The sequence below is a fragment of the Oncorhynchus masou genome, chromosome 25 (assembly GCF_036934945.1).
Source record: "Oncorhynchus masou masou isolate Uvic2021 chromosome 25, UVic_Omas_1.1, whole genome shotgun sequence".
Taxonomy (NCBI): Eukaryota; Metazoa; Chordata; class Actinopteri; order Salmoniformes; family Salmonidae; genus Oncorhynchus; species Oncorhynchus masou.
Genome location: NC_088236.1, coordinates 29234552 through 29244390, shown reverse-complemented (window position 1 = coordinate 29244390; position 9839 = coordinate 29234552). Strand labels below are relative to the sequence as shown.

At 40.9% G+C, this 9839-nt stretch overlaps 2 protein-coding genes across 2 annotated transcripts; one reads left to right on the top strand and one right to left on the bottom strand.

Moving 5' to 3' along the window:
* The first annotated feature begins 511 nt into the window (after positions 1-511).
* On the top strand, positions 512-4821 carry LOC135514082 (transmembrane emp24 domain-containing protein 2-like). Its single transcript, XM_064937272.1, has 4 exons — positions 512-894; positions 1356-1548; positions 2688-2795; positions 2994-4821. Exons 1-4 carry the CDS (start codon positions 715-717, stop codon positions 3116-3118), a joined length of 606 nt encoding a protein of 201 aa, XP_064793344.1. The 5' UTR covers positions 512-714; the 3' UTR covers positions 3119-4821.
* On the bottom strand, positions 2508-9409 carry LOC135514081 (translation initiation factor eIF2B subunit alpha-like). Its single transcript, XM_064937271.1, has 9 exons — positions 9007-9409; positions 8686-8787; positions 8354-8490; positions 8045-8161; positions 7818-7930; positions 7649-7717; positions 4720-4795; positions 4498-4623; positions 2508-4412 (listed from the first exon to the last, which is right to left on the bottom strand). The coding sequence occupies exons 1-9, from the start codon at positions 9017-9019 to the stop codon at positions 4257-4259; spliced, it is 909 nt and encodes a 302-aa protein (XP_064793343.1). The 5' UTR covers positions 9020-9409; the 3' UTR covers positions 2508-4256.
* Positions 9410-9839: the final 430 nt, after the last annotated feature.

Below are 9839 nucleotides of genomic sequence, written 5' to 3'. Positions count from 1 at the left end.
CTCTACCCTTAGACTTGGCGGTGACGTAGTGTCCCCATGAGTGACAGAACACTGAGCCAATCATGGCCAACGCTCTGTATTTTCTGCTGGCTTGCCCCACCACCAGAGAAAGCACTGAGCTAGGCTGAAACACCTGCATTTTGGAGCTGCTTTACTCAAGAAAACAAAAATGAGACCATGTTTGTATACGGTTTTATTAACTCAATGATATGTACTTACTTTTGTTTACATTGTTTGCAAACTGATATGTGACACGTATTAATGCCAAAATAACATGCAAAACAGGCAAGTCCCCCCCAAAAAGACAAAAAATATATAATAAGAGCCCCACCTGCACTGAATGACGGGTCGCCACTGACTCATTAGTCCAAAACAGTTGCATTACTAAAACGAGTTTCTATTGGCCAAACTCAGGTAGGTCCCTCCCCATTTCGTTCTGTTTGCTTCCGTTTAAGAAACGTTTTGCAACCGAATCACCCTAATGAATACACCCAGGTCTTGGACCAGGGGCCTGAGGTCAATTTGAGTGGGCACAATCGATTGGCTTTTTGAACCTCGACGCGGCTTGTTTTCCCGTCTTTATGTGGCAGCATTTGCGAGGAAGTTGCGTCCCCCTTCTACTGCTGGCTCCTCCTCCGCAAGCCGGTTCTGAGCGTTTTGTTCGCTAATCTATTTTTCCACATAGCTAGACAGTAGCGAAAAACAATAGTAATCATGTTTACTCTCTCGGAGTGTATGGTCATTTTATCTATGTTATCTGCCACAGCGTCAGGTTACTTCGTAAGCATCGACGCTCATGCAGAAGAGTGTTTCTTTGAACGAGTCAACTCTGGTACCAAGATGGGCCTCATGTTTGAGGTGGCCGAAGGAGGTTTCCTAGACATCGATGTGGAGGTAAAGTCCGAGTTGTGGAAGGTGCCCTCTTTCTTAATCTTATTGTGGGGAAAGACCCCCCCCCCCCCCTCCCGTTAGCTAGCTTTGGCAAATCATGGGCCTAACTAGCTAAACATTAACAATGTAGGTAAGTAGCTAGCTAACGTCGTTCTCCTAGATAGCTATGCTTCCAAACGTCCCTCTCATTGTGCCATATGGCTAGCGAGCAAGCTTTATACCTAGCTACGTTCGTTAGCTCAACTCTCTTGGTTGACTGACAGTGCGAGATTATCATCTAAGAAAAAATATCAGGAGCCAAGGGATGATTTCATGTTAGGGCTATTGATCATATCTGAGTTTGTGGTGTTGTGGAGCAATTATTGTGTATCTAGTGCTGTTTAGTCAAAACATGGGTAACTAGCTACCTTATGCCTAATGTTTAATAGACTGTCAATGACTATGTAGGTATTTTTAATTTGCAGATCACAGGTCCAGATGGGAAGCAGATTTACAAAGGAGACCGAGAATCCAGTGGGAAGTACTCTGTGGCTGCCCATATGGATGGCACATACAAGTTTTGCTTCAGCAATAAGATGTCCACCATGACACCCAAGATCGTCATGTTCACCATTGACATTGGAGAGGCCCCCAAGGGAGATGGCATGGAGACAGAAGGTAAACTGGGGTGAAGAGGCAACAATGGGCATCAGGGTTCAATGCTGAACTTTTTTACAAGGAGCAAGTGTGCACCTAATATAAATATTTCAGGTAATAAAGCAAGAATCTTTATTTTTTTCTAGGCACACTGGTGCTCCTAAATTAAAATTCCAGATTGCACAGCAAAATATTTAGGCACACATTCAAGTAAAATGGTTGCACTGTAGAGCTCTGGTCACACTGACTGATGTTGCGAATATAATATCACCATATATTTGTAGGTTCTCTGGAAGACTCTTTCCTTCATATTCCTCCTTTTCTCATTCTGCTCTCCACCCTCCATCAGGTGGTGGAGACACCTGGGACGGTAGGTTAACACTATTGCATGAGGTCAGAGATGGTCGTTCTTCAATGCCCTTGGAGAAAATGGACTCTTCTCTGTGGTGTTGCTTACCCCAAGTACTGAATTACAAAATTAACAGAGTGAATTTAAATAGTACAATTTTCATAGTTAGTCTTGTTAATTGCCTGGGTTGTGCTGTTTTCTTTTGCTTTATGGACGCTCACTTGCTGCCTGGCAATGACTTGAGATGGATTTAGGAATTTATGCCCCCCTCAGCTTCTGCCATATAGGCATTCAGGAAACAAATTGGGTCAATTACTTTTGCCCTCAGTTTTTCAAAAGTGTTGGTTGGTCAGTTTCAATTATACATCTATCAAATCAGTACACTTGTGTCCAGTCAATGCAGCAGTTTGCACAGCACTACCAGCTCAAATGGTGCCTTTAGTTTTATGTTAAATCAAGTTTGCTGTGTTACAGCAATGTTATTTAATGTTAGACCCACTAAAAACAGCTTGAATTACTTCAATGTATCTGACAATGTATTTGTAAGGTTCATGTAAATATATTAAGTTTTTGCACAATGGGTACACCCAAGCTTTGGTAGAGATATGGAGACCAGTTTACTGGACAAACATTTCCTGCACAACCTTTTATTGCGTAAGTCATTACATCACTTTGAACAGCATCTACAATAAACCTAACCTTGATGTGAGTTGTACCTGATTTACTTGGATGTGCCTGTACTTGTTGGGGTTTCTTTAACTCTGCAAAATGCTGTATACTGTACTAGTTAATTTTCCATTCTTGTTCACAGCCCACCAGAACAAGCTGGAAGAGATGATTAATGAGCTAGCAGTTGCCATGACCGCAGTAAAACACGAGCAGGAATACATGGAGGTCCGAGAGAGGATACACAGAGCAAGTAAGACCACTTCTGTGCTGCTACTTCAATAACAACCATGTATAATGTGCTATTTCCATAGAAAATGAATAACATACCTAACCTCTTATCTCAAACTGCGTAGTATTTGTCAAGAACACCCAATTTTGACAGCTTAGTGAAAACACTTCAGTGGCAGTAGTGGTTTAATGTACTGTCCTGTGTTTTCCTCCCCTCCAGTTAATGACAACACAAACAGCCGAGTGGTGCTTTGGTCCTTCTTTGAAGCTCTTGTGCTGGTAGCCATGACCCTTGGGCAGATCTACTACCTGAAGAGATTTTTCGAAGTGCGGAGAGTTGTGTAAAACATTTTATTTTTCCCAAAAAGTATTTACCATTCACTTGAGCTATTAGCCACACCATACTTCAAAATTGGAAATCAAACATCTGAAAAGACTTTGTCCAATCTCCTGTTTTTCTGTTCGTGTACTTCAGGCCATGTTACATATGCAGTTTTCCGCAAGTGGAAAAACATGTCTTCGCATTGACTCCTCAGACTTTAACATCAATAGCACTGAAGAGGGTATTATTAATTTTTGATCAAGGAAGGTTTGAGTATTTGCACATTCAAAGCCACCGCCCCAAAACGCTGGATGTCATTTTCTCATCTTATAGCTGTGGATAGAATGAGTAGGTGGTGGAAATATTTTTGCTTTTACATAGTCGTACCATCATCCAGAGCGACAGTGAGTGCATACATTTTTTTATACTGGTCCGCCATGGGAATCAAACCCGCAACCCTGCTGTTGCAAGCGCCATGCTCTACCAACTGAGCCACACTGGACACATTCCAAGCCCAGTGTTGTATTTGATCTGTTCTTTCTAAATGTGTTAGACAACTGTTCAGCTTTTTTGGGTGGGGAGTTCTTGATAAACATACTTTTTTTAAACACTTCCTGTGCCAATCAGTCACAGTATGCACATTTTAATGGTAAAAATACAAAGGAATGATTCTACCTTTTGGGGCAAGGGCAGTACAAAAAGCATTGGTATGCGATCTGAGCTGTTGCCAGTTAAGTAGTCACTTGAGCATTTCTATTTATCAAATGAGGACAATTTCCTACGGACTTAGTTTATTGGTATTTGTTCAAGGGATGTTTGTTATTTTGGGTACAGAGGGTGAATAACTAATCTGAGCCAACACACTTGAGAGAGCTCAGACAAACTATGGATGACCCACGTCCTGTTCATAATAAAAAGTCTCCTTTTGAGATTGATTACTTCTAATTTGCAATAAGTTACTCACAGTACGCTGCTATGATTGCAGGTTTTTAAAGTCTGGTATGGGTCAGAAGAACATTTCAAACTCCAGTAAAACAAGTAGGGGGTAAATAGTCAAGTGTTTAAGGCAGATTCCCTGGGGGATTGCCATTTTTAATGAAATGCGTATTGAACGGTGACTTGTTGAAATGGATGGGGTTGTGTCAGTATTCTAGTGGTGGTTTACAAGTACAGCTTAATAAGTTCATCACTGACTGCTGAAGGAGTGAGGACCCCCAGGTCTGTGAAAAGAAGTGTAATCAGCGATGGTGGTGTGTAGTCAATCATGGGGTGTTCTTCTGCTAGGTCTTCCACTGCCTTTAGTGTGTCTGCTTTATACTGAGAGAGCAAAGTGAGATCACTAGTTAGGACATCAAATAACTACAGAAATATCACTGGCCAATAGATATCTTGGTGCTATTACCTTAAATCGTTCTGGGACATCTTGCTGGTTTAGAGGGTAGAGTCGGACGAATTTGAAGCTTTCTGCCACAACGTAGAAAGGCTTGTTGTGAGCCTTGGAGCACACAGCCAGTTGATAGGTGCCAATCTGTCATGTGAATTGCATGCAGAATAAAGGGTAATGTCATCCAAGGACATCAACATAAGACTGTCTGAATGGTGTGTTACCCAATTCATAATATACCTTGTTGATAATACCACCACTTTCCACCACTCCCTCTGCACCCACAATCACCAGGTCCACCTTTTCCATGATATACCTGTAATAAAATACAGATTTCACTGACTGCTTTGTTAATTTAGGCTACCTGTACAAATCCAAAAGGTGGGTATAGGTAAAACAGGGTATTTACAGTACCTTCAGAAAGTATTCATATCCCTTGATTTATTCCACATTGTGTAGATTCTCACCCATTCCCTCACACAATGACAAAGTCCAAACATGTTTTTAGAAATGTCTGCAAATGTATTGAATATGAAACATTTCATATCCTGAAAAATATTAATGCAGCAATTTCAAAGATTATACTGATTTACAATTCATAGAAGGAAATCAGTCATTTGAAATAAATAAATGAGGCCTTAATCTATGGATTTCATAGATATGCTGGGCAGTGGTGCAGCCATGGGTGGGCGTGGGCCCACCCACTGGGGAGCCAGGCCCAGCCAATTAGTTTTCCCCCTACAAAAGGGCTTTATTACCGACAGAAATACTCCTCAGCACTTTTGTTCAGCGTACATAAGCAATGTTCCCTCAATTTTCAGCACTGAGCAAATTTCAGGTCTGCTGAGCGCAAACTAACTTTGAAAATGCTTTGCAACTTCCAGCACGCGTTTACTGTGAACACTGAGGCTGAACCTGCTTTAAGTTAGTTAAGTGGCCAAGTAGGCTACTGTGGCTATTTGATCATAATGTAGGCCTACCATCAAACACAATGGAGAAAATGCATTCCATAACAATTTAACATGGAAATAGCTATTCCATCATTCAGCTTACAGTAGCAGCCAATGTTGGCCTACATTCCATGATAAAAAAATAAAATAAAACATGCATCTGTTTAACCACTTGTCTTTCAGACAAGGTGACTGAAAAAAAATTGATGCAAGAAACCATTTTACAAAATAAAATGCATTATTATTCCCCTACCATTAGAGAATCAGACAAATTATGCTACCCTCTGCCTATTGGCTACTTAGCTTATTCAAGCATGTCTCAAAAACACAAAACTGCCCGTTTGACTTTTTATTTTTTACCTGACTAGCTTTTCAAAGATGTCTAGAGATGTACATGTTTTGTGCTCTTGTAGGAAGCAATCACAACCCTATTGCTGACTACAAATTATCTATAACTGGGCTAATAACTCACTAGCAAAGGATATTAACAAAATGTGCACACGTGTCTACATTCAAAACAAGCGCATCTACAACCGCTCATGCTGTAAACAGTCCAGTTCAAAGTAAATGGCACAGATCCATATATGGCAATGGTATTTTTGCATATAGGCCTAGTGCAGCTCTGATTGGTTATACCGCACCGGTCTTTGTGTCGATTCAATCCCAATTGCCACAGTAAAGGGAAACATTGAGTGTTAACTAACAGGGGAAAAAGTTAAGTTCAATCTCGTACTTCTCTCCATGGGCTGATATTTCTTCTGCAGGGCTGTCCCAGGGTGGAGCTGCGCAGCAGTCTCGGGGTTTACTGCGTACGCACCTTAGATGGTACATAAATATTCACACCTGAGTTAATACTTTGTAGATGCATTTTTTGCAGCGATTACAGCTTTGCGTCATCTTGGGTATGTATCAGCTTTGCACATCTGGATTTGGGCATTTTCTCAAGCTCTGTTAAGTTAGATAAGGAGTGGTCCCATTGACAAGTCTTTTTACACATTGTCAATGGGATTCAAGTCTGGGCTTTGGCTGGGCCACTCAAGGACTTTCACATTCTTGTTCTGAAGCCATTCCAGCGTTGCTTTGGCCGTAAGCTTGGGATCATTGTTCTGTCAGAGGTCGTTTGTACGTTGATGCAGGTTCTCATCAAGGAAGTATTTGGCTCCATTCATTTTTCCCTCTATCCTTACCAGTCTCTGCCGCTGAAAAGCATCCACATAGCATGTTGCTGCCGCCACAATGCTTCACGGTAGGGAAGCTTATCACCCATCTTTCTCCAGACGTAGCGCTTCTGCATTCAGGCCAAAAAAGTAATATTTTTAGTGTCATCACACCACAGAATCATTTTCCTTATGATCTCAGTCTTTCACCTGCCTGTTTGTAAACTCCAGGCATGCTATCACGTGCCTTTTTCTCAGGAGAGGCTTCCGCCTGGCCACTCTCCAATAAAGCCCAGATTGGTAAAGTACTGTAGAGACTTGTCCTTCTGGCAGGTTCTCTGATCTCAGCCAAGGACTCTGTAGTTCTGTCAGAGTAGTCATTGGGTTCTTGGTCACCTCCCTGACCAAGGTCCTTCTTACCCGGTTTGGTCGGACAGCCAGCTCTGGGTAGTTCAATTTTTTTTTTTTTTTCAATTTCCAAATTATGGAGACCACTGTGCTCTTGGAAACCTTTAACACTATATACATTTTAATACCCTTCCCCAGATAGAATTGTGATGAGGCATATATCTCGGAGATCTACGGACAGTTCCTTGGACTTCATGGTCTAGTTTCTGCTTTGACATGCACTGTCAACTGTGGGACATTATATAGACAGATGTGTTTCTTTCTAAAACATGTCCAAATAATTTAATTGGCCACAGGTGTATTCCAATCAAGTTGTAGTGACATTACAAGGATGATCAAAGGCAATTGGATACACCCAAGCTCAATTTGGAGTGTGAATATTTATGTAAATTAGATATCTGTATTTACATTTTCAATAAATTAGCAAACATTTCTAAAAACATGTTTTCACTATCATTATCGGGTAGTATGTAGATGGGTGAGAAACTATTTCAATGTAATTAAATTTTGAATTCAGGCTGTAACAACAAAATGTGGAATAAGTCAATAGGTATGACTTCTTTCTGAAGGCACTGTATGGTTTTTCGAAGAAACATGGTGTGATTGAGCTGGGCTTTCATGTCATGTATCAACTGAAATGGTTTAGATATTTACCCCACTGCAGCATCAAGAACCACTGTGACTGGAATGTTTAGATTCTGTAATTTGTCAGCCATTTGTCGTCTGGAAAGAGAAAAGAGTACACTTGTGAATAGTCTTTCAAGTTCCTCTTTAGGGCTTGCTTGCTTAGTTTGACAGACATATGCATGTGTTGACCACACACCCTGCAGAGTCTGGTTGTGACTCAGTGACATAGACAGTGAAGCGTTTCTTGTCAGCTGCTGCACTCTCCAGTACCTTAAGAACCACCCGGGAGGAGGAGTGTGTCAGTATTTTCTGTGAATGACAATAGAGAACAGTGTTTGTTAGAGGCAGAATCACCATGAGTGTCCCAGTGGAGCGGGTTTTGGAATAATCATTAAAATTAAAAAATTAAACAGAAATACTTACAGCACCATCCTTGATAAAGGTATGGCAGAGTTTTGCTACTTTACTCCTGGAAAGGGAGATTTTCTTAAGAAAGAGTTCTCCTCTCTCTACCATCACTTTCTTGCATTGAGAGAGATCCTGTTTGGGGGACAAAGAAAACACTTAATATTTCTGAAAATGACATCTTAAATCATGATGGTATGGTGGACAACTCAAGCTACTCTCACGTATTGAATACATGTTATTTCACTTTAAAGTGGGCTTGGAGTGTTTAAGAGTAGACTTGGCGTTACAGTGAGGAGGATAGGTGAAGGCCCTCTCTCTACTCACAGGGTGCTCCAGCGATGTGAGGCTGATGAAGCGGAGGAACAGTTCGCCACCAGACGAGACAGCCACAGAGGAGTCAGCCTCCTCCAGGCGCCTGATGGTCTGGGTCAGGTTCTCTCTCAAGCCCAGGATGGTCTCACCTGCTCAGGAACATAAAGCATAAGCCAATCAATACCACAACTTGTCTGTTTGCTAATAATTTGTCAATCGAGTGCCAACTTTTTCAGCAGTGATGAAAATATTTTTATTTCAGTAAATCATCAGACAAAAAGCCTTCTGATTCACTAGATATCAGTATTACAAGTGGAGAGTAGAAAAGTATAAAAAAATCTGACTTTGGTCTCTTTTGAGGAACTCCAGGAGAGTGCGGATAGCTGCCACAGCAGAGGGAACCTCAGGGTCCTGTCTCACTTGTGTCCTGAAGTACTCCACCAGCTCTGAAAGGAAATGGCCATGGGCAAGTCAGTCAAATGGAAACACATTATACTTGATTACACTCACTAAAAACTTTACCCTTTATTTAGCGTTGTATGGATAGCGTTGTGCATGTATTGAAACAACCCCCATGAAAGCAACTATAAGATCATTCAGAAATATATGGCCATATGGGACTAGCATGTCTACTCATCAAGTTCATCAATGAGACTTCAACTCACCATCTTTGTCCATTCTCTCAAACAAGTCGACACCTCAACAAAAGCAGGAAGCTGGCCAGATGACACCTTTGAACAGATTAAACTTTCTAGGCAGCTAACCTAGTAAATGCCAGAAGGATTATTGTTGACAAATAACGTAGCTACGCTAGCTAACTACCATGTAACGTTACCTTGCTCGAGCTGATGAAACAGCACGTTTGTCCTCCTGACGCGGATGACGCTATTTCAAGAGTTGCTTCTTATGTTTTGGACTGAGAACAGACAGTCCTTGATTTGTGTAAAATCAAATATTTGTATTAGCTAATTCTGTCACTCTTACAGCTACATATTTTTAGGTAAAAGTTTGCTAATTTTTGGCATGGTGTAGCTAATGTCGCAATTTAATGACGTATAACTCAGTTATCGTTGGTCAAATGGCCCGGAGTGTTGTCATTTTCGACCATTCCATTGGTGATTAAGATAAATCCATTCACCAGGTGCACCTGGCAATGCAACATTGTATTGTTATTGTTTGTGCAGGGCTTTAATTTTGGCACGTTAGAATGTAATTTAACTAGCTAGCTGTTTGTGTTAGGGTGGCTTCGGGAATGTGGAGAGATTAAATTTAATAAAGCATAATTTCAAGCAATAATTCAGATTTTTAAACATTGGGAGTGTACCATTTATCGAGTGAAAACAATTGCTTACACTCTTGCATTGAATGAGTTTTATGAAGGAATTAAATGGCTACTATAGCTGGCTAGCTATAATTTAGCTAGCTAACGTTACCTAGCAGTCAGTAACGTTGGTCTACTACAGTTTATCACTGATATCACATGAATGCATGATGAATA

What these genes read in the sequence shown, in the direction of transcription:
- LOC135514081 (XM_064937271.1), bottom strand. An exon ending in TCACAACCAGACTCTGCAGG is followed by an intron (nt 7,718 to 7,817) that starts GTGTGTGGTCAA and finishes TTCTCTTTCCAG; the next exon opens with ACGACAAATGGCTGACAAAT. An exon ending in GTGGTGGTATTATCAACAAG is followed by an intron (nt 4,624 to 4,719) that starts GTATATTATGAA and finishes TTCACATGACAG; the next exon opens with ATTGGCACCTATCAACTGGC.
- LOC135514082 (XM_064937272.1), top strand. Translation starts at nt 715, where the DNA reads ATGTTTACTCTCTCGGAGTGTATGGTCATTTTATCTATGTTATCTGCC. An exon ending in TCCTAGACATCGATGTGGAG is followed by an intron (nt 895 to 1,355) that starts GTAAAGTCCGAG and finishes TTTAATTTGCAG; the next exon opens with ATCACAGGTCCAGATGGGAA. An exon ending in AGAGAGGATACACAGAGCAA is followed by an intron (nt 2,796 to 2,993) that starts GTAAGACCACTT and finishes CCTCCCCTCCAG; the next exon opens with TTAATGACAACACAAACAGC.